A 23,572-nucleotide genomic window follows, 5' to 3' on the forward strand; every position below is an offset into this window, starting at 1 on the left:
TGTCCTAGGGCAGCTGGTTCTACAGTGGTGAGGCTCACTGAGAAAAGCTACATCTATACATTTTTCCCTAATGGTCTGCTCTAGAAGATCTTGGGCAGCAACACAATGATTTAAGTTAAGCTGCCAAAACCTTAACATTTCATTTTACGAGCAGCTTCACGGTAGGATGGGCACTTGAAGCTGCCTGCTGAATGGTCCGTCTGCTTTTCACCTTTCCGGATGCAGAGGCTACATTTTCGTGGCTTGGTGCATGCTTTTGCACTGTGACCCATGTCTCCACACCTGAAACAGGCGCCCTTTAGGTCACATTCACTTCGACAGTTTGCTGCCATATGACCGTAATCGAGGCACTTGAAACAGCGTTTAGGCTGTTCCACGGCTCGGATACGGCATACTACCCATCCTATTCTAATTTTGGACAGCTCGAGCAGAGTTTTAGCTTTCCCAATTGGAAGAGCAACCTCTAGTAGCTCTTTGCTGTCCACCAAATGCTGGTCGAAGCGATTTGATAGCCTCAATGGGGAGTGAGCTATCCTTCAACTCCACCCTAATTGCCTCCAAGATCTCCTCTTTGGTCGCTAACTCATCTAGATCGCGAATCTCAACTTGAGCCGATTCGGTAAGTGTTTTAACTACCGCTCGGTCTCCCAAGGCCTTGCCTACAGCTTCGTGCAGAGCCTGAGCGCTATGCTCCGGCTTCCTACTCAGTTGCAATAAAAGGTCCCCCTTAGCTGTCTTCCTAATGCCTTGAACGTCGCTGCTCAGATGCTTCAAATTTGGGTCGCTTTTAACTACACGAAGCATGTCCGTATAGCTGCAACCCCCTACGCCTGAAATCGGAATCGCGTCAGTCCTGGGACGTTTTTGCATAGGCTTTCGCCCTTTGACGACTGTCCAGCTGCTCTGGTTTGTCTGTCGAGCGGCTTGGTTTGAAGTTTCAGTTTCAGCTGTAGCCCGTAGAGCCATTGGTTCTTTTGGGTTCGCTGCACTTCTATTGGGCCTCGGCTTTTTTGAGGGAGTTTTCCTCTGTTCGGAGGCAACTTTCCTCGACCGCTTCGGGAGTATTGCTACCTACTGTAGCACTAATGCTCGCTGCCTTAACGTTTTCGCCTACTTTTTTGAGTGGCGTGGTCTGCACCTCACAGTTTTTAACCGAACGGTTGCAGAACGCTTCGGCCGTCTTGTGAAGGCTGACCAGCCTAGCCAGCTCCTCTCTCATTAAGGCATTTATATGCCGCTGACCCACAAATAAGGCAGACAAACCCTCTAGTGTAGCTCCTATTTGAGCTAACGCTTCTTTTAGTGACTTGGGTGCCTGGCACTCAGCCACTGGAGCCTGATTAGAAGTCGACGGCTGCGCCAACGCCCTCTGTTGTTGCTGCGGCGATCGCTGCAACGAGGAACGACGCGCAAAAGCTTGCAGCTCGTCCTCCATCATGGCATCCATTTCTGCTCCGACTACCACGGCGTGAAGCCTATAGTGGGCAATGGCTACTAATATAATCTGAGTTTACAGCCCGCAGTAACTTAAACTCAACTTGAGCGTGTGTGTGTGTGTGTGTATGTGTGTGTATGTATGTGTATGTGTGTATGTATATGTATGCCTGTGTGTGCGTACGTGCGTGCGTGTGTGTGTGTGCGTGCGTGTTTCTTGTGTAAGTTGAAAGACGCGAAAAATTATTGAAATAGCTATAACTCCAAGGGTTCAGGGGATCTCGTAGTCGAGTAGTCTCGACTAGAGTTTTCTTACTTGTTATACCCTGAACCCATTTTCAATGGGAAATCAGGGTATAATGGTTTTGTTGAAATGTATGTAACAGGGAGAAGGAGGCGTGGCAGACCCCACAAAGTATATATATTCTTGATCAGGGTGACGAGCTGAGTTGATTTGGCCCTGTCCGTCTGTCTGTCCGTCTGTCCGTATGTATGAACGCGTCGATTTCAGAAGATATAAGAGCTAGAGACTTCAAATTTTTTTTTAAATGTCCGTAATTACAGCGCGCATATCAAGTTTATCATTAAAAATCGATAACTCATCCCGATCTTTTTTTATCGATAAAAAACCTTATCGAAAACCAGTTATAAAATTATATCTTCTACACCTTTATTGCTAGAGTCTCCAAATTTTTAATGTGTGCTTATATGCAATTTATACAATTTCGTTTTTTGTTAAAATTTACCCCCACCTCTAAATTCACCCCCTCACCCTCACTTTTGTAAAAAGCGTATTTAAATTACTAGAGACTTGTGCTTTGGCAATTACATGCATTTAAGAAGACTCTATTCGAGACTGCTCGACTAGGAGATACCCTGAACCCTCTAAGCTGATATTCTAATCATTCTGCACTTCTTTTATGCACACATACATACACATGCACGCATAAGCCTGCGCTCTGCTAACTGCGTAGTAGGCAGGGACTGCGCTTGGGCTGCGCTGCAGTGTGGGCAATATTATGAGAATTTATTTGTTGGATAAATTCTTTTGTAGACATACAATCTTAATGAAACTTTCAGAGCGTAATCATATGGTGAATATGTGTGTACATTCCAAAGCCCAAATCTCTAGTACTTGAAATGCGTTTTTTACAAATTGGTGGCGAAGGGGGCGTGGTATCCAAAATCTGTAAGATACAAAATCTTTGTATCGATTAACTTTATATACAACGCAAATTTGAAGGCTCCAGGTCTAAAATTGTTCAAATTTCGCCAAAAAAAACAAAATCAATTTTTCGATTATTCTCGATAAAAAAGTTATCGGACAATTTATCGAAAAAATAAACAAACTCGTACTGCGTATGGTACACACGAGTATGCTCTCTAGCTCTTATAACTTCTGAGATCGACGCACTCATACGGACGGACGGACGGACGACTCAGCTCATCGCGCTGATCAAGAATATATATACTTTGTGGGGTCTGCCACGCCTCCTTCTGCCCGTTACATACTTTTTCACTAAACCATTATACCCTGATTTCCCATTTTCAATGGGTTCAGGGTATAAAAAAATTATCAGTGGAACACCACAAGAAGATAGTGAGGCCCGTTTCACGGACCCAAGATTGGACTTTGGCAAAAGCTCAAAAATGCAAAGGAGCCCTGTAGCACAGGCGACAAGAAGTGTGGAGGAAACTCCAAAAACCGCCACCGCGGAAGCAGGCGTCCTAAGCACTACTGCAGAGGCGGTAATATCACCAAGGCATGAGTACAGTTGAAACTCCGGGCCGAGGAAGAGGATGCCATTTTAAAATGTCGCCAGGCGCTGCGGCGTATAAAAACCGCTGTCGCTAAGCAAAAAAACATCAGTCTGGATGTTAAAAGCGGGGTATCCGACCTAGACGAACTGCTCGATATTCTAGGATACTGCAAGAACTCCTGGAAGAAGCTGGAGCAACTAAGCAGAAGCAATTAGAACCAGCAGCAGAGAGAGAGGCACGGATCTTGAAAACGGTGGAAACACCTACCATTCAAAAGAGACAGGCCCCTAGCGCCTTAGAGTCTGAGTCCGGCAAAAAACTTTGCAAGGGACAACAGAATCTGTGGCAAAAAGTCACCAGAAAGGGCTTCGAAACAAAGAGCGGAAAAGCCTACTTCGGCACCCGCAGTAAAGTCGAAAATAATAGCACAACCAACAAGAAAAGAGAAGAAAAAACCTCCCCGCACAGAAACAGTCCTCATAAAACCTGAAAGTGGACAAAGCTACGTAGATGTTTTACGAAACATACGCAGCACAATCCAACAGGACGAAAAGGCAAATATGGGAGGCATAAGGAAAACCCGATCCGGGGCACTCCTTGTAGAACTGAGCAAAGGGGAAAAGTTAGAACCGGAGCTGGTTGAAAAACTAAAGGCTACCGTTAAGAAAACAGCTACGGTAGCCGAGTTAAAGCCTACAGCGATAGTGGAGATCCGAGATCTTGACTCACTAACTTTAGAGTCTGAGGTGGCTGAGTTAGTGCGACAAGTCCTTGATAATTCATCAGCGGACTTGCGCATAAAAGTCACTGCCCCAAACAGTCGAGAGCAAGTAAGGGCTTTTGTAACTTTAGAAAGCCAATTAGCGGATACGTTGCTGAGCTCAGGATGTGTTAGCCCATCCGCAGATGCTACAAATGCTTCGGGGTCGGTCATCTGCAGACCAATTGCACAGGACCGGACCGAAGTAGTGGTGGCATCTGCATTAAATGTGGTGAATCAGGTCACAAGATGAAATACTGCACAAAACCACCAAAATGCTGCATTTGCACGGATGCAGGGCGCACTTCTGTTGATCACATGCCGGGATCGCAAAAATGCCCAAGCACTCGACAAACTACAGCAAAATGTTGAAAATTCTCAAAGGTAATCTACACCGGAGCAAAACGGCGGATGCACTTTTGACACAGATAGTAGTAGAACATGCTATTGATGTAGTGATCATCAGTGAGCCATACAAGCGAAAAGACACCGGTGTCTGGTTAGAGGATGACACTAAGACTGCTGCCATATGGATCCCCAGTAGTAGTGGACAATGACCACTAGAAAGCAGGATGGGAAACTGCTACGTCTACGCACGCTTCAGAGAAGTCGCAGTAGTCAGTTGCTACCTAACTCCTAGCGATGACATAAGCACCTTCCAGAATAAACTGGGTGCAATCGAGGATCTGCTCGTGGATCGACGGCAGCCCTTCATTGTGGCAGGCGATCTCAATGCACGAGCAGTAGACTGGGGAATGTCCTCTACTAACTCTAGAGGACGGAAAATCATGGATATGGCCGCTAGGTCATAGTCCGGGATATGAAGGCACAATACCGGATGTAACCTTTGGATCCGAACACATCGTAGATCGGATAAAGGACTGGAAGATACTCGATGACTTCACGGGCAGTGATCGCGAGTATATATCATATATATATACCAATCAGCAAGACCCTCCATCATGCCCAAGAAAGACTTCCCACAGATGGGACATAAGCAAGGTGGATACAGGCAAATTACTAGCTGAATTAGATAGACGTGAACGACAGTTCGACGGCACATTGACCTCGAAGCAAGTGGTCGAAAGAAGCCTAACAGTTATGGAAAGAGCGTGTAACGTTTCGATGCCAAAAACGCACAACAACCACTGAGGTAGATGACATGCGTACTGGTGGAACCACGATATTGCAGAAAAAAGGAAAGTATGCATACAGTAAGAAGAAGATTAACAAGAGCACGACACTCTGGAAATTTTATGACGGAAGCGTTAGCAGCTAAGATTGCGAGAAAAAAACGGTCGATTGCTATCACACGCAGTAAGCATGACAAGTGCAAAGATATAAATAAAGATCCTTGGGGACTTGGCTACAAGATAGTCATGAAGAAGCTGAGAAACTACGGAGCAGTGCCAAGCGTGGATGATGAAACGATCACATAGTGGAAACACTATTTCCAACACCCATCCACGAGACGCATGTGCGATGGTAGAGTTCGATGGTTCAGTCTCAAATTTCACCGAGGAAGAACTCAAGATTGCGGCTCTCTCCCTAAAGAATAAGAAAGCGCCGAACACGTCTTTTACAGAGGTGAGGGTGAGGGGGTGGATATAAGAGTGGGAGGTAAACAAAAATCCAAATTATATAAAATACTTAAAAGTCTACATTTAAAATTTCCAAGCTCTAGCTCTAAAGGTGTAGGAGATATAATTAAATAACTAGCTTTCGATAAGGTTTTTGATCGATAATAAAATATCGGGTGTAGTTATCGATATATAAAGAAAAACTTGATATGCGCGTGATAATCCCGGACCTAGGAAAAATAAAAATTTCAAGTCTCTAGCTCTTATATCTTCTGAGATCGGCGCGTTCATACATACGGACGGACGGACAGCCAGACAGACAGGGCCAAATCGACTTAGCTCGCCCTGATGAAGAATATATATACTTTGTGGGGTCTGCCACGTCTCCTTCTGCCTGTTACATATTTTTAACAAAACCATTATACCCGGATTTCCCATTGAAAATAGGTTCAGGGTATAAAAATGTTCAGGTATGAACATATGAATATACGAAGATCGTATACATGCCTCCGGCGCACTCAGCGACTAGCAGGTAGGTGGGAAAAGATAAGGGTCACATGTACGGACTCTATAAATACGCAACTAAACACCATCATAGTCAAGTGTATTCGTTCATGGTCCTTCGAACCTTTTAGTACTTCAAGTCAATCCACAAGGAAAAATGTTTGTGCTTAGTACAAAGTGAAGTGCTAAAGTATTATAGATTTGTGCATTGGCTTACCAACCCCAGCTGTAAGTCAAGGCACAGCAAGATCAACCTGGTGATCAAAACAAAAAAACCTCCAACGAGATAAGCCAATGGATCTACAATAAACAAACAACTATGTCGTCAACCATCAATATTTAAAGAGAAATATATGATGGAAGAGTTTATGAAAGTCGAAGTTGCCGACCACGCCATAGACACAAACCAACTTTATAGCTGGGAAACGAGACTGAAAACATCAAAGCAAGCAATGCTTTCATTTCGTGGTTCGAGCCCAATGGAAGAGTTGGTAAAACTTGCGGATGGGAAAGCTCTAAGATTAAGGAATGAAATGGCAAACGAGTCTGCCATCTTAGAGCACAACATCCAGGAACATATTCTATCCTATAAAGACAGGTTATAGATGGAAAAAAGTCCAGTCAGCACTAGCAGATTTAGAGGCAAGATATGGAGAGCATTCCTCCTGCTGCGATGAAATAGAAGAATTGGAATGCAGCATAGACGAACTGTTAAATAAACTGAAAAGAAAATTAGAGGACTTGCAAAACATAAAAGAATACTCTCCGAAACGACCGAAACCGAAACTTCCATACTTTAACCGAAGTCCCAGGACGTGGCCGACGTTCTTCGAGCGGTTCTCCAGTAAAATTCACAACAGAAAGGATATCAGCGACAAGACGAAATTGATATGTATCTCAAAGGAGAAGGTCAACAAGTTATAAGCCTTAATTAATTGGAGTGGGTAACTACAAATCAGCGTGGGACTGTTTATGCAAGCGCTACAAACGTTATTCGCCTGTGGACATGGAACTGCTGAAGGATAATGATGAAAGCAATATCCGCAAGCTCGTGAGTCCCTCCAATAACAATGACAACGTCACAACTGATGAGATGGCCGCATATCAGGCTGCTTTGGATGCAATAGTGTTCAAAAAGTGGGATTACAACCCGCCGGCAAGCCTCTACGTGAGAGGAAATATAAATAAAGATACATCAACAGATATCCAATTGGAAGTTCGACCGATGGATGATATTTCCACAGTTGGCAGCACGACGGAAGAGCAAACGGAGGCTGCAACAGCGACTGGAAGTGCAGCTGAAGAGAAAAGCGACAATACCGACTCAAACTCTCCAGTGATGACCACTGCAGCGCCACCAACAATGGAGATTAAAGCTGCAAGTTCAATTGGCAGTAGCAGCAACATATTAAAAGAAAAAACCAAAACCACTACAAGCGAAACAATGGGCACAATAAGGCATCTGCATCAAAAGAAGGACGTCTATCACTTGGAGGTTTCGGCCTCGGCAGCAATGAAGCGATCGACAACTTCCTCAAGATGCAATCAGCTATATTAATGCAACAAACGATGACACCTACAAGCTATTGATATCAATCGTAGAAAGTACAATTCTTTAGATGATAGTGAACTGCAAAGGGACGAAAATGAGGAAACCTATGGAAAATCAAATCGTAGTCGACAGATTTAGGGTATTGGGATTGTCCGAAATTAATTCACAATTAAATGTTTTACACATTAATGAAAGTGATGAAATTATAGACTTAGGAGATAATAATGTACAGGTCATTAAACTTCCACCTTTAGTTTCGCCTGAAAGGCTGTCCGATATTGTCAGGTCGCTTAATTTGAAACAAAAGACATATTTTACTCATGTTTTGCACGATGCCAAAACAAATTCTGTGATTTATGAATTTGTTGGAGGCGTTGCAGGTGTCAAAAAATGTCGGCTTATATTAGCTATATATCAGTCATTATTAGTAATGTACAATAGCAAGCCAGGAAGTCATCCAACAAATAAAATTATACTGTATGCGCCTACAGGAAAAGATGCGTTTGGGGTAGGCGGATCAACCTTGCACTCCATGTTTTCACTTCCAGTTAATCAATCTGTTGTAATCGTCATTGCATGCATATATATAGAGTGGGTAATTGCAGTGCATACTGTTTCCGACAAGTTTGTCGCCTGCACTGCAATGCTAAGCTGAGCTTTCGAAATCTAAGCTTTCGTGATCGAGCTTTCAACGTAACCTTAAAAGCTTTGGAACACAGCTGGCAAACTGTACCCAGCTTTATTTCGTACTTTCCAAAAAGGGAGAGAGAGAGGCTTGAAAGCTGGAATGGGGCCCTATACAAATTTTTTTTTTTGGTTAAAGAAAAATCATTTTTGTACTTAAAATTAAAAACTACTTAATTATACATATAAATCTATATAATTTTAAAACAATAACAATTAAATCAAAATTTTGCCTTTCAGTGGACTTTCGTCCATTCTTTTTCTTAGATACCCTAACTTCACGCCAGCAAGGGTCACCTTGACGAGCGGAGGTTAGGGTAAGATAAAAGTCTGCGGAGCTTCATAGGGATCAAAGCGACGCGTCGGTTCATTAGTTTCATTATTTGCATTATTGCTTTAGTGTTTCTATTTGTTGGCGCTCTCCCCAGTTCACTTTTTCTAAGTTTGTTAGTGTGAGTATGTGCATAATTGCACTCACTATCTACTGTTGTTGTATTTGCCTCTCTCGAATCTTTGACTTTCGTGCTGTGCAAGTATGTATACCCTCATGCTGTGACTTTTGATCCGCTCTGTAACGGCTGTTTTTGTTGTTGACTCGCTCTCTCAACATATATTTTCGTTGCGCTCTGTAACGGCTGTTTGTTGTTGGACTCGCTTTCAACACATTTATACCTCTCTTTGTTTTTACATTTCTGTTTACATTCAGTAATTTTGTGATCGATCCCAATTGCCAATATGAGTTGCTGCAAAAAAGCTTGCACTTTCAGGCAGGCAGTTGATTCTGCACAAGCGCAATTCATAAGTTGCTGGCTGTGTGATAACATGATGCATACTAAGTGTGCAGGTCTTACTGGGCGTGAATATGACAAGATTATGTCCACTACTAAAGCTGGTAGTGGAGACCTACGCTGGTCTTGTCCAACTTTCTTGGATAAACAGATAAACTTTTCTAAAATGTATAGTGCTGCGAGCGCTCAATTTTTAAAACTGAAGAAGATTTGTATGCAGTTGACCAGTGACATGGCTGCTGCTGAAGAAATATTATCAGTATCGCTTTGAAAGTCCGCTCTTTCAATTGGAGACTCCTTTGTTGTGGGTAACTCCTTCCGTAATAGTACCGTCACCTAATTCGCTTGCTCCTCCCTCACCTTGCGCTTCTGTTTTGTTGCTCAAACAAAGAGTAACAATAAGTCAGTCACTCTGGGCATCACCTTATCTGTCGTCTCTCCTCGAAAGCAAGTATTTTTATCTAGGCTTTCATCTGACACTACATGTGAGGCAGTATCTGCTTTTATTGCAAGCAAGACTTCGGCTAATGTTTTTATATCGAAGTTTAGTTTTGCAACTCGGCAAGAAATTGCTTCTTTCAAGATTAGTGTGCCGGTAGAATATTTTAAAACTTTATGTGATCCTAATTTGTGGCCACCTCATGTTGTTGTTCATGAGTTCAAACCTAAAAATCGTAACAGATCGACTCCTATTTCAGAAAATTTACCTTCGGTGCAATCTTCATCTAACATTGTGCCAAAAAACTAAATAATTTACAATCTTCTTCTCAGCTGTCTCTGATCTATCAAAATGTACGTGGCTTAAATTCGTACACACTCAGCAATAGAAGCACTAGATTTAATGGTTGAAATTATACATGAGTCTGGGTATAAAAACCCGGGCCCAGCAGAATAAAGATTCAATACGAAACTAAACACCAACATAGTAATGTGTATTCGTTCATGGTCCTTCGATCCGTACCACAAGACTACTAAATATCGAAAGTTGTAACAAGTGTATATTAAAGTGAAAACTTATTTTGTTAAATAAGAAAAGTGATTTCTTCTTTGGCTTACCAATCCACGCTGTGAGTCGAGGCACAGCAAGATCAACAAGGCGATCAAAACAAAAATACCTCCAACGGGTTAAGCCAAAAAGCAAATCAACAAAAAATATGCAAAAAACTACAACAGCCGCAACAAGATGCTGTCAGACAAGGCCATTGAAGTGCTAAAGAAGCAATCAAACTTGTATGACACCATTCTAAAGGCCATAGCTGAAAAGAATGCGTTGGCAGTCCAGTATATATATCAGCGACACAAGGAAGCTGAACTACCTGAAATCATGCCTCAAAGGAGATGCCCAAATGGTAGTGAGCCATTTGTTAAGTGGATCAGCTGCTAGCTACAATTCGGCGTGGGAACTTATATGTAAGCGCTATGAAAATAAGCGCAAGTTATTGGCAAACGCCGTTAACCAGCTAGTGGACATGGAACTGCTGGAAAACGATGATGAAAGCAGGATCCGCCGATTCTTGGATGCAGCAAATGATATTCACATCGTTAAAGAAGTAGCCCGAATTGATAACGATGCTGATGTACTAATCGCTCAAATTTTGCTAAGAAGGTTCTCAACTGAAGTCCTACAACTTTACGAGCAACATGTAAAGAGGGCTAGAGAAATTCAATCCTTACAAAATGTACTGGAGTTTGTTAATCAACTATACAATTCAATAGACGCAGTACAAACAAGTAAGAAGGCTCCAGTCGAGACTGCTCGACTAGGAGATACCCTGAACCCTCTATGCTGATATTCTAATTATTCTGCACCTCTTTTATGTACACATACATACACATGCATCCACACGCACGCATAAGCCTGCGCTCTGCCAACTGCGCAGTAAGCAGCGACTGCGCTTGGGCTGCGCTGCAGTGTGGGCGATATTATACGAATTTATTTGTCGAATAATTTCTTTTGTAGACATACGATCTTAATGAAACTTTCAAAGCGTAATCATATGGCTGAAATGTGTGTACATTTCAAAGCACAAGTCTCTAGTACTTGTTTTTCAGATTGGGGGCGAAAGGGGCGTGGTATCCAAAATCTGTAAACTACAAAATCTTTGTATCTATTAACTTTATATACAACGCAAATTTGAAGTCTCCAGGTCTAAAAGTGTTCAAATTAGGCTGAAAAAACAATGTCGATTTTTCGATTATTCTCGATAAAAAAGTTATTGGACGAGTTATCGAAAAAATAAGATAAACTTGTTCTGCCTATGGTATACACGAGTATGCATGCCAAATTTCAGCTCTCTAGCTCTTATATCTTCTGAGATCCTTTTGGTCATACGGACGGACGGACAGACGGACTGGGCTATATCGACTCAGCTCGCCATCCTGATCAAGAATATATATACTTTATGGGGTCTGCGATGATTCCTTCTGCCTGTTACATACTTTTCACAAAACCATTATACCCTGACTTCCCATTTTCAATGGGTTCAGGGTATAACAAGTAAGAACGTTGCAGTCGGGCGTTACCGACTGCGGAATACTCATTCACATCCCATCAACAATTTAGTAGTTAAGTTTCGTTCTAATACTGTAGAATATACAGGTTTTTCCGATTTGCCACGCCCCAACTGGGCGTAGACACCTCATTTTTGGTCAGTTTTTAGAATGAGATAACGTTACCCTAACTGCAAAGTTTGAATGCTTACCCTAAAAAAATGTGAAAATTACAGGGTATTTTTCGATATGCCATGCCCCTAAAGAGGCGTAAAAATTATTTTTGGGGAATCGATAGAGGAGGCTACCAGTAACTCAACTATCCAAATTTGAAGCTTCTAGCTATTATACTTTAGGAGATATAAACTTTTGCGGTTTGCCACGCCCCCTGTGGGCGGACATATATCCGACAAAACTTTTTGGTCTTGGGTGATCAGTCCGAGTATATATACAAAATTTGAGGTCTCTGCCATCAATAGTGTCCAAAATATAGGAGAATTTAAAAAATCACTATATCTTCAGGTCCGATTTGCCACGCCCCCAACGGGCGTAGACTTATAATTTATCTTCAGACTTTATAGAATCATACCATTAGCTGACGTGCAAAATTTCAGCATTCTAGGTTTACAACTTTAGGAGATACAGTTTTATCCGATTTGCCACGCCCCCAATGGGCGTAGATATATCCGCCATAGCTCGTGATCTTGGGAGGTCAACGCGGACCTACATACCAAGTTTCAGCTTTCTAGCTCTTCAACAAACATGATTTCTGGTATATCGGAAAATGCATTTTCCGATTTGCCACGCCCCTAGTGGGCGGATCGGGAAAATTTTAACACTTTATAAATCGGAGATATACACGAGTATGTGTTCCAAATTTCAAGTCTCTAGCTTCAATAGCGCCGAAATAGATTGCGTTCATACGGACAGACGGACAGACGGACAGACGGACGGACAGCAAGACGGACATTGCACAAAACCAATATACTGATTCACTTTCGTGAATGAGTATAAAAATCGAACTAGTTCTTTTAAAATCCGATAACGAAATATGTTCGTGCCTTGCTCAGCATCAAACAATTTAGTAGTCTGCGTGGTTGATGTCACACTTGTATGTCAACTCAAATATGCTGATATAGCTTCAAATATCTTGTAAAAATTAACCGTCTTACAATAAAATGGGAAGACGAAATTTAAAAGCTCAATTGGTAATTTTTTATATTTTTTACATTTTTACATTTTCGAATATTAACTAAATGTAAATTAATTAATTAATTTAAATGAGAATTAATTTAGATACTCGACGGAAGGGTTTCTCCCGCCAAGAATATGCAACGTAAGTGTTAAATTTAGATATTTAATTAATATGTATACATATATATAATATATGGATACATTTTACATATTTTGTCTTCCAACAGCGGTTTCTGCTGCCAGTGCTACTAGCGCTGCTGCGGCTCCATTTATTGCAGGAGCAGTTTCCGAACCACCAGAACGTACTCTACCGCGTCGGCGGGTAAGTTTTCCTTTTTGTGTCAATGCGCCAGCTACCATTGATTCTTATTGCAGGGACGTCCACGTAACAGTCAGTTGAACTCGGTGGTTATGGGAGAAGACAGTGTCAATAACACGAATGTCACAATAAAAGTAATGCTGCGTTCTATAAAGCAACACAAGAAGCTTGTTGCCACTGTCAATAATGGCTTTGCACGCGGTCTCAAGCCAGACATTATCTTAGCCGCATTTCCTTACGAAAATGATTTAATGTTTGCGCTAAAATTTAAGAAACGTAAGCTGCCAGAATTGATAACTGCCCAGCAGTTGAAGGTGCTTGACATAAGTCTGCTAATTCAATATTACGTAATCAATCTACGTTATCCACATAATGAGAAGCCTACGATGTAATATTGTTTAAATTGGCTTTAATTATTGCCCGAAAAATCGCCGACTAACAGTTACATTGACCACCTCTAGCAGCCACCCCAGTGCTTGAAAAAAGAACAAGTAAGAAAACTCTAGTCGAGAGTGCTCGACTAGAACCCAGGAACCCAACAAATAAAAATGCCCATTTAGTATGGCTGAAATTTCAATTTCGATGTATTTAAAAATATAAATAAAATACCAAACTCATTTAATAAAATATAAAAATATTTCGAAACAATTAAAAAAGTTAACATCAGTTGCATCCAGGTCTAAAAATGTTCAAATTAGACTAAAAAAAAACAAAATCAATTTTTCGATTATTCTCGATAAAAAAGTTATCGGACGATTTATCGAAAAAATAAAGCAAACTCGTACTGCGTATGGTACTCACGAGTATGCATGCCAAATTTAAGCTTTCTAGCTCTTATAACTTCTGAAATCGACGCACTCATACGGACGGACGGACGGACGGACAGACGGACAGGGCTATATCGACTCAACTCGTCATCCTGATCAAGAATATATATACTTTGTGGGGTCTGCGATGATTCCTTCTGCCTGTTACATACTTTTCACAAAACCATTATACCCTGATTTTCCATTTTCAATGGGTTCAGGGTATAAAAAGGGCCGCCCAGACGATTACTGAAGCAAAGAAAACGAGCTACAAAAGATGCCGTTTTTGCAAACTGGAAAGCCACGACATAACAAGATGCTCAAGATTTAAAGCAGAGCCAGTTAAAAAACGCAAGGAGTTTGTAACCAAAAATGCTCTATGCTTTAAATGCCTAGGAGCTCATTGTATAAAAGATTGCAAAAGGGATTTGGCATGCAAGTATTGCACCAAACCACACAACAATTTGCTTCACGAGGAAGCGAATAAAAGCGAGACCTTCAGCAGCAACTTTCTCAAAGAAAGCAACGGACAAGATATGTTGTTGGCAACTGCGCTCATACGGATCAAAAATAAGTCCGGAAAATACGAGCAGCTAAGGGCCTTCATCGATGGAGGCTCTCAAAGAACGTTGATATCGGAAGAAGCCGCACAACAGCTAAAACTGCGCCGAATCAAGAGGGGCGTGGAAGTACAAGGAATTTCGCAAAATACTGAAATTCTGAAAAACAGCGTCTGCTGAATGTCAAGCAAATTCGTAACTTCAACGCAGGCACTTGTTATGCCAAAACTACAGAGAGTTCTACCGAGCAAGAAAATTGACATGGATGTCAATAAAGACTGGATGGGCTGCGAGCTAGCGGACCCACACTTCAACGAGCCCAGCAGAATCGATGTTGTCATCGGTGTTGATTTGTTTCCCTTAATAATGTTGGGAAACGTTAAAAAAATCATCGAAACACTGGGACAGAAAACTGAACTTGGATGGATTGTTTCTAGCAACATAGCTAGATCATCAAACAACAAGGTGATCAGCGCAACAATAACGATATCCCTGGATGACCTCGAACGCTTCTGGGAGCTTGAAAGTAACTCAAGCGATCCGGAAGAAAACAATGATTGCGAGAAAAAATTCCCGGAAACAACAACAAGAGACGAGGAAGGCCGGCTAGTGGTGTCCATACCATTCAAAAAAGACCACGAGTTAGGAAACTCGCGTAAGCAAGCTATGGCTAGACTAATGCAAATGGAGAAAAAATTCAAAAAGCATCCACAATTATTCACAGAATATAAGGACTTCATGGAGCAATACCTGAAGCTAGGTCATATGGAACCTGTAGACACAATTGGCAAAGGCAAATACTAAATGCCACATCAAGCTGTAATCAGACCAAACAGCCTTACAACTAAGTTAAGATTAGTGTTCGACGCCTCAGCAAAGACTTCTAATGGATTAAGTTTAAATGATGTGATGCTAGTCGGCCCCAAAATACAAAAGGATATCTTCGATATTTTAATCAAATGGTGACAATGGAAGTATGTGATGACAGCCGACATCGAGAAAATGTACCGCCAGATTAAGGTCGCCAAAGCTGATCAGGAATATCAATACATCCTCTGGAGAGGCGACCCAAAAATGCCAATAAAAGAGTACAAGTTAACTACAGTAACATACGGGACATCGGCCGCACCATTCTTAGCTGTTCGCTGTCTTCAGGAATTAGCAAACCAACACTGCCAAGGAAACAATCAGCTAATGAGAACAATAAACAAGTAAGAAAGCTCTAGTCGAGACTGCTCGACTACGAGATCCCCTGAACCCTTGGAGCAATAGATATTTCAATAATTTTTCGCGTCTTTCAGCTTACACAAGAAACACGCACACACACACACACAGGCACGTACGCACACACAGGCATACATACACACACACGCATACAGACTCACATACACACACACACAAACGCATACATACACATACACACACACACATACACAAACACATACACACACATACACTGTTAATGCCAGATCCCATTAACAGGATTGCTCCTCCCCCACAGATCCCGGTTATGCTATTAACAGCTTCTGTTAATAGCATAATCGCTTGCTCTCAGTGCTGGGCCCTCCGCCAAGTACTATTACCTTCTACTCTTTACTTTTAATTGTGAATGTGAATATACAACATCGCCATTTTTGGAGCGGCACCATTTTCTACATTTAAATAAATAATTTTTAAAAATCAAACCCACGTGTCCTCACTTATCGCGACTCCACACTACAACATTTGGTCCTTCGAGCCGGATATCATCAACACATCCACCAGCGATTCTTAGGAGTTCTGAGATAAGTAATTGATTGCTTTTCGTCTCACTGCAACTTGCATAGGTCAGTGCATACCGGCATTTGTTATACGACATTTCCGCCATATATATTTGTACTTTGTGCAAGTTGCATCCCACTAATATATATATTCTTATATATTAGACACAAATCTGAATATATATATTCTTATATATTCAGATACGTGAAATCCAGAGCCATACATACATACATATATGTATGTATGCATTAACCTTCAAGTCCGTTGTATATTCAATTCCGAATCTTTCCGTCTTGCTAAGACTAACACAACACAACATAACACACAATATCCTTTGTGTCTTGTCGCAATTCAATTCCACTCATAATTCTCCGATTGCACATATTCAATTGCGATTTCATCGCAATATATGTACGTACATACAGACTCCCACTGCATATACATACCCATATACATATGCACATCTGTATGTACAATCAACACAAGACACATATATTAAAGTAAATAAATATAAAACAAAAAACATATTCTTGTCGTTTTATTATAATTTATTTTAAATCCTTATATATTTATACACTGCATATATTTATTATATATTTATTTTCACATATTTATATTTGCATTTTTATTCTTGTACGTGTGTGTGTGCTAATTGTGTCTCCGCTTTGCTCTGCCATGTGTGGCACACATGGCACACACATACACAAACACATACACACACATACACAAACACATACACACACAAGCACCCACGCATAAACACGCATGGGCTGCAGTGTGCGCTTACTATGAGAACTTAATTGTTTAATAACTTTTTTTATGGACGTACGATCTTCATGAAACTTTCAGATTATGATTATAACATGGATATGCATGTAATTGCCAAAGCACAAGTCTCTAGTATTTGAAATACGCTTTTTACAAAAGTGAGGGTGAGGGGGTGAATTTAAGGGTGGGGGGTAAATTTTAACAAAAACCGAAATTGTAAAAATTGCATGTAAGCATACATTCAAAATTTGGAGACTCTAGCAATAAAGGTGTAGAAGATATAATTTTATAGCTGGTTTTCGATAAGGTTTTTTATCGATAAAAAAATATCGGGATGAGTTATCGAATTTTAATGATAAACTTGATATGCGCGCTGTAATTACGGACATTTTAAAAAAAATTTGAAGTCTCTAGCTCTTATATCTTCTGAAATCGACGCGTTCATACATACGGACAGACGGACAGACGGACAGACAGACGGACAGGGCCAAATCAACTCAGCTCGTCACCCTGATCAAGAATATATATACTTTGTGGGGTCTGCCACGCCTCCTTCTGCCTGTTACATACATTTCAACAAAACCATTATACCCTGATTTCCCATTGAAAATGGGTTCAGGGTATAAAAAAGATTTCTACATGGGCGACCTCATTACTGGTGGCGACTCGATAGAGGACTGCATCAACACTCAAACAGCACTCTTGAGTATCATGGAAAAGGCAGGCATGCATCTAAGAAAATGGGTGTCAAATGATGACAGAATCATTGCTGTATTTTAAAATGGTGACAACAACCGAAAAAATAATCATAAACAAGGACAAGTCAGTCAAAACCCTTGGCCTACAATGGGACCCCAAAAAGGATGTCTTTACATTTGTTGGCGTTTCCCCAAAATTAGGACGCATTACAAAACGTCTAATTTTGTCAAACGTGAATTTTCGATCCACTGTGATTTTGCATTTTATGATGCATCAGAAAAAGCGTATGCAGCGGTGGTGTATACAAAGGTCGAAGACAAAATCACTTTACTAGCTGCAAAAAGCAAAGTGAACCCAATAAAAAACAAGAAGACAATTCCCAAACTAGAGCTATGTGCAGCTCATATACTATGCAAACTATTAACAAAAATTCAAGCAATAGTAGGAAATAATATCAAAACGATAGCATGGAGTGATGCACAAATTGCGCTAGCTTGGATAAACAACAATCGTAGCAAAGATGAGTTCGTCAAAACTAGAGTAGACGAGATAAACAAAAGATTGCCGCACGTCGAATGGAAATACGTGAAATTGGTAGACAAACCAGCAGATGTTGCCTCAAGAGGAATCGCTCCGGAACACTTAGCAACATGCGACATATGGTGGAAAGGGTTGAATGACAAAACAACCACATCAATGGCCACAATTTGAAGAGCCAGAAACTGTTAAAGTAGCAACTATAAAAACAAAGGAAAACTACCTGAGCCCACTATTAATAAAATTCTCATCAACAAATAAGTTAATACGTGTGATGGCATACATATTACGCTTTATTGCAAAATCAAGAGGAAAGAAGCAGCAGCCGACATACCTAACTGTCGAAGAACTAAAGCAAGCCAAAACACTCGTCGTAAAATTGCAACAACAACTTGATTTTGGACATGAAATAAACTTACTCAAAGCAGGAAAACCTCTGGAAGCTAAGAGTAAAATACAACCCGTTTCTGGATGCTAATGGAGTCTTACATGTGGGAGGCCGTCTCCAAAGTGCGTTGGTACCATATAATGTGAAGCACCCCATTGTAGTTAGAAAATCACATCTTTCTTGGGTAATCATAAACAACGCACATAAGAAAACTTTACATGGCGGACTGGAGCTAATGAGAAACCTCATTCAAAGGGAACACATTAAAGAAATATTTACGCGAATGCGTTACCTGCATCAGGTACAAACAGGAAATGGCCAGTCAGTTAATGGGAAAATTACCTGTTTATCGAGTAACAGGCGATTACCCGTTCCAAAACACTGGTATTGATTACGCTGGACCTTTCCAAATTAGATGTTCCAAAGGAAGAGGCCAAAAGTCATACAAAGCACTATGGGAAAAAATCCCATTTTTTGGCATTAATTCCAAATAATGAGCTAGAGATATGAAATTTTTTGTGGATGCTCGTCAGACTTTAATTTAATTTCGGATTTTTTTGGGTTTTTCAATTTGACTCTGATTTGACCCCTATAATTTTGTTCCTTGATATTTTTTGCCGTTATTATGAATTTGAGAGTTCTTTTCATATTTTCATATTATTGAAATCAAATTAGTCACATTCTTCTTCTAATTCAATATCAAATGCAATATCCTCGTCTTCTGTCCATTCGTCACTTGAATCACCTTCATGATTTTTCAAAATATGTTCGGGAGATTCAAATAGTGCAACGACTTCATTCGGAATATTCCTTTTTATACCCTGAACCCATTTTCAATTGGAAATCAGGGTATAATGGTTTTGTTGAAATGTATGTAACAGGCAGAAGGAGGCGTGGCAGACCCCACAAAGTATATATATTCTTGATCAGGGCGACGAGCTGAGTTGATTTGGCCCTGTCCGTCTGTTTGCCCGTCTGTCCGTCCGTCCGTCTGTCCGTATGTATGAACGCGTCGATTTCAGAAGATATAAAAGCTAGAGACTTCAAATTTTTTTTAAATGTCCGTAATTACAGCGCGCATATCAAGTTTATCATTAAAAATCGATAACTCATCCCGATCTTTTTTTATCGATAAAAAACCTTATCGAAAACTAGTTGTAAAATTATATCTTCTACACCTTCATTGCTAGAGTCTCCAAATTTTTAAGGTATGCTTATATGCAATTTATACAATTTCGCTTTTTGGTAAAATTTACCCCCCACCCTTAAATTCACCCCCTCACCCTTACTTTTGTAAAAAGCGTATTTCAAATACTAGAGACTTGTGCTTTGGCAATTACATGCATATTCATGTTGTAATCATAATCTGAAAGTTTCATGAAGATCGTACGTCCATAAGTTATTAAACAATTAAGTTCTTATAGTAAGCGCACACTGCAGCCCATGCGTGTGTATGTGTGTGTATGTGTTTGTGTATGTGTATGTATGTGTTTATGTATGTGTGTGTGTATGTGAGTGTGTATGCGTTTGTGTCAGTATGCGTGTGTGTGTATGCGTTTGTGTCTGTATGCGTGTGTGTGTATGTATGCCTGTGTGTGCGTACGTGCGTGTGTGTGTATGTATGCCTGTGTGTGCGTACGTGCGTGTGTGTGTGTGCGTGTTTCTTGTGTAAGCTGAAAGACGCGAAAAATTATTGAAAGAGCTATTACTCCAAGGGTTCAGGGGATCTCGTAGTCGAGTAGTCTCGACTAGAGCTTTCTTACTTGTTTTTAAATGACCGTATATACAGCGCGGACGTCGAGTTTGCTTTTAAAATTCGATAAATCATCCCGTTATGTTTTTATCGAGTAAAAACATTCAAGTTCAAATCAGATGCCAATATAGGTAATTGTGAATGATTTCTCTTTTTTTTTAATTTCTCAAATATTCAATATAGTATGTAGATCATATGCTGAAAGTTTCATTAAATTCCGTTCAGTCAAAAATTAATAAAAAGCAGCAATGAATCTATTTGAGTTTTGCCAGCGCCACTAGCAGAAGTGGGGTGGCGTAGTGTGTTAGCTACATAACGCCCGATCGAGAAGTCGCGGTTCGAATCCCGATCGATGCAACTGATGTTAACTTATTTAATTGTTTCGAAATATTTTTATATTTTATTAAATGAGTTTGGTATTTTATTTATATTTTTAAATACATCGAAATTGAAATTTCAGCCATACTAAATGGGCATTTTTATTTGTTGGGTTCCTGGGTTCTAGTCGAGAGTCTCGACTAGAGTTTTCTTACTTGTTCTTTTTTCAAGCACTGGGGTGGCTGCTAGAGGTGGTCAATGTAACTGTTAGTCGGCGATTTTTCGGGCAATAATTAAAGCCAATTTAAACAATATTACATCGTAGGCTTCTCATTATGTGGATAACGTAGATTGATTACGTAATATTGAATTAGCAGACTTATGTCAAGCACCTTCAACTGCTGGGCAGTTATCAATTCTGGCAGCTTACGTTTCTTAAATTTTAGCGCAAACATTAAATCATTTTCGTAAGGAAATGCGGCTAAGATAATGTCTGGCTTGAGACCGCGTGCAAAGCCATTATTGACAGTGGCAACAAGCTTCTTGTGTTGCTTTATAGAACGCAGCATTACTTTTATTGTGACATTCGTGTTATTGACACTGTCTTCTCCCATAACCACCGAGTTCAACTGACTGTTACGTGGACGTCCCTGCAATAAGAATCAATGGTAGCTGGCGCATTGACACAAAAAGGAAAACTTACCCGCCGACGCGGTAGAGTACGTTCTGGTGGTTCGGAAACTGCTCCTGCAATAAATGGAGCCGCAGCAGCGCTAGTAGCACTGGCAGCAGAAACCGCTGTTGGAAGACAAAATATGTAAAATGTATCCATATATTATATATATGTATACATATTAATTAAATATCTAAATTTAACACTTACGTTGCATATTCTTGGCGGGAGAAACCCTTCCGCCGAGTATCTAAATTAATTCTCATTTAAATTAATTAATTAATTTACATTTAGTTAATATTCGAAAATGTAAAAATGTAAAAAATATAAAAAATTACCAATTGAGCTTTTAAATTTCGTCTTCCCATTTTATTGTAAGACGGTTAATTTTTACAAGATATTTGAAGCTATATCAGCATATTTGAGTTGACATACAAGTGTGACATCAACCACGCAGACTACTAAATTGTTTGATGCTGAGCAAGGCACGAACATATTTCGTTATCGGATTTTAAAAGAACTAGTTCGATTTTTATACCCTGAACCCATTGAAAATGGGAAGTCAGGGTATAATGGTTTTGTGAAAAGTATGTAACAGGCAGAAGGAATCATCGCAGACCCCATAAAGTATATATATTCTTGATCAGGATGACGAGCTGAGTCGATATAGCCCTGTCCGTCTGTCCGTCCGTCCGTATGAGCAAAAGGATCTCAGAAGATATAAGAGCTAGAGAGCTGAAATTTGGCATGCATACTCGTGTATACCATAGGCAGTACAAGTTTATATTATTTTTTCGATAACTCGTCCAATAACTTTTTTATCGAGAATAATCGAAAAATCTACATTGTTTTTTCAGCCTAATTTGAACACTTTTAGACCTGGAGACTTCAAATTTGCGTTGTATATAAAGTTAATGGATACAAAGATTTTGTAGTTTACAGATTTTGGATACCACGCCCCTTTCGCCCCCAATCTGAAAAACAAGTACTAGAGACTTGTGCTTTGAAATGTACACACATTTCAGCCATATGATTACGCTTTGAAAGTTTCATTAAGATCGTATGTCTACAAAAGAAATTATTCGACATATAAATTCGTATAATATCGCCCACACTGCAGCGCAGCCCAAGCGCAGTCGCTGCTTACTGCGCAGTTGGCAGAGCGCAGGCTTATGCGTGCGTGTGGATGCATGTGTATGTATGTGTGCATAAAAGAGGTGCAGAATAATTAGAATATCAGCATAGAGGGTTCAGGGTATCTCCTAGTCGAGCAGTCTCGACTGGAGCCTTCTTACTTGCTTTATTTAATTTTTGCCGTTCATTTAGGCAGAGGCTTGATAATAGAGGATCCGACGAGTCTAATGCTCTGTTGAAAACATCGGTTATGTTATTCAATCTGCTGCATTTTCTTGCATGAGATCTTCTGTCATTCTTGTATATTTATACCCTGAACCCATTTTCAATGGGAAATCAGGGTATAATGGTTTTGTTGAAATGTATGTAACAGGCGGAAGGAGGCGTGGCAGACCCCACAAAGTATATATATTCTTGATCAGGGCGACGAGCTGAGTTGATTTGGCCCTGTCCGTCTGTCTATCCGTCTGTCCGTCCGTCCGTCTGTCCGTCTGTCCGTATGTATGAACGCGTCGATTTCAGAAGATATAAAAGCTAGAGACTTCAAATTTTTTTTAGAATGTCCGTAATTACAGCGCGCATATCAAGTTTATCATTAAAAATCGATAACTCATCCCGATCTTTTTTTATCGATAAAAAACCTTATCGAAAACCAGTTATAAAATTATATCTTCTACACCTTTATTGCTAGAGTCTCCAAATTTTTAATGTATGCTTATATGCAATTCATACAATTTCGATTTTTGTTAAAATGTACCCCCCACCTCTCAATTCACCCCCTCATCCTCACTTTTGTAAAAAGCGTATTTCAAACACTAGAGACTTGTGCTTTGGCAATTACATGCATATTCATGTTATAATCATAATCTGAAAGTTTCATGAAGATCGTACATCCATAAAAAAAGTTATTAAACTATTAAGTTCTCATAGTAAGCGCACACTGCAGCCCATGCGTGTTTATGCGTGGGTGCTTGTGTGTGTATGTGTTTGTGTATGTGTGTGTGTATGTGTGTGTGGATGCGTTTGTGTGTGTATGTGTGTGTGTGTGTATGTGTGTCTGTATGCGTGTGTGTGTATGTGTGCCTGTGTGTGCGTACGTGCCTGTGTGT

General features: G+C 40.3%; 2 protein-coding genes across 3 annotated transcripts; one reads left to right on the plus strand and one right to left on the minus strand.

The window, feature by feature from the left end:
* The first annotated feature begins 12,654 nt into the window (after positions 1-12,654).
* On the plus strand, positions 12,655-13,554 carry LOC149268104 (uncharacterized). Of its 2 annotated transcripts, none has more exons than XM_089473031.1 (4): positions 12,655-12,761; positions 12,850-12,889; positions 12,975-13,069; positions 13,123-13,554. In XM_089473031.1, exons 1-4 carry the CDS (start codon positions 12,732-12,734, stop codon positions 13,456-13,458), a joined length of 501 nt encoding a protein of 166 aa, XP_089329157.1. In that variant the 5' UTR covers positions 12,655-12,731; the 3' UTR covers positions 13,459-13,554. The 2 variants fall into 2 exon arrangements, with proteins under 2 accessions (XP_089329157.1, XP_089329158.1); XM_089473032.1 differs by having other exon boundaries at positions 12,692-12,761; positions 12,839-12,889.
* Positions 13,555-20,899: 7,345 nt separating this feature from the next.
* On the minus strand, positions 20,900-21,712 carry LOC149268105 (uncharacterized). Its single transcript, XM_089473033.1, has 4 exons — positions 21,668-21,712; positions 21,540-21,579; positions 21,360-21,454; positions 20,900-21,306 (listed from the first exon to the last, which is right to left on the minus strand). The coding sequence occupies exons 1-4, from the start codon at positions 21,695-21,697 to the stop codon at positions 20,971-20,973; spliced, it is 501 nt and encodes a 166-aa protein (XP_089329159.1). The 5' UTR covers positions 21,698-21,712; the 3' UTR covers positions 20,900-20,970.
* Between the last annotated feature and the right edge of the window lie 1,860 nt (positions 21,713-23,572).

The sequence above is a fragment of the Drosophila arizonae genome, chromosome X (assembly GCF_054131065.1).
Source record: "Drosophila arizonae isolate 15081-1271.41 chromosome X, UAZ_ARI_1.0, whole genome shotgun sequence".
Lineage (NCBI taxonomy): Eukaryota > Metazoa > Arthropoda > Insecta > Diptera > Drosophilidae > Drosophila > Drosophila arizonae.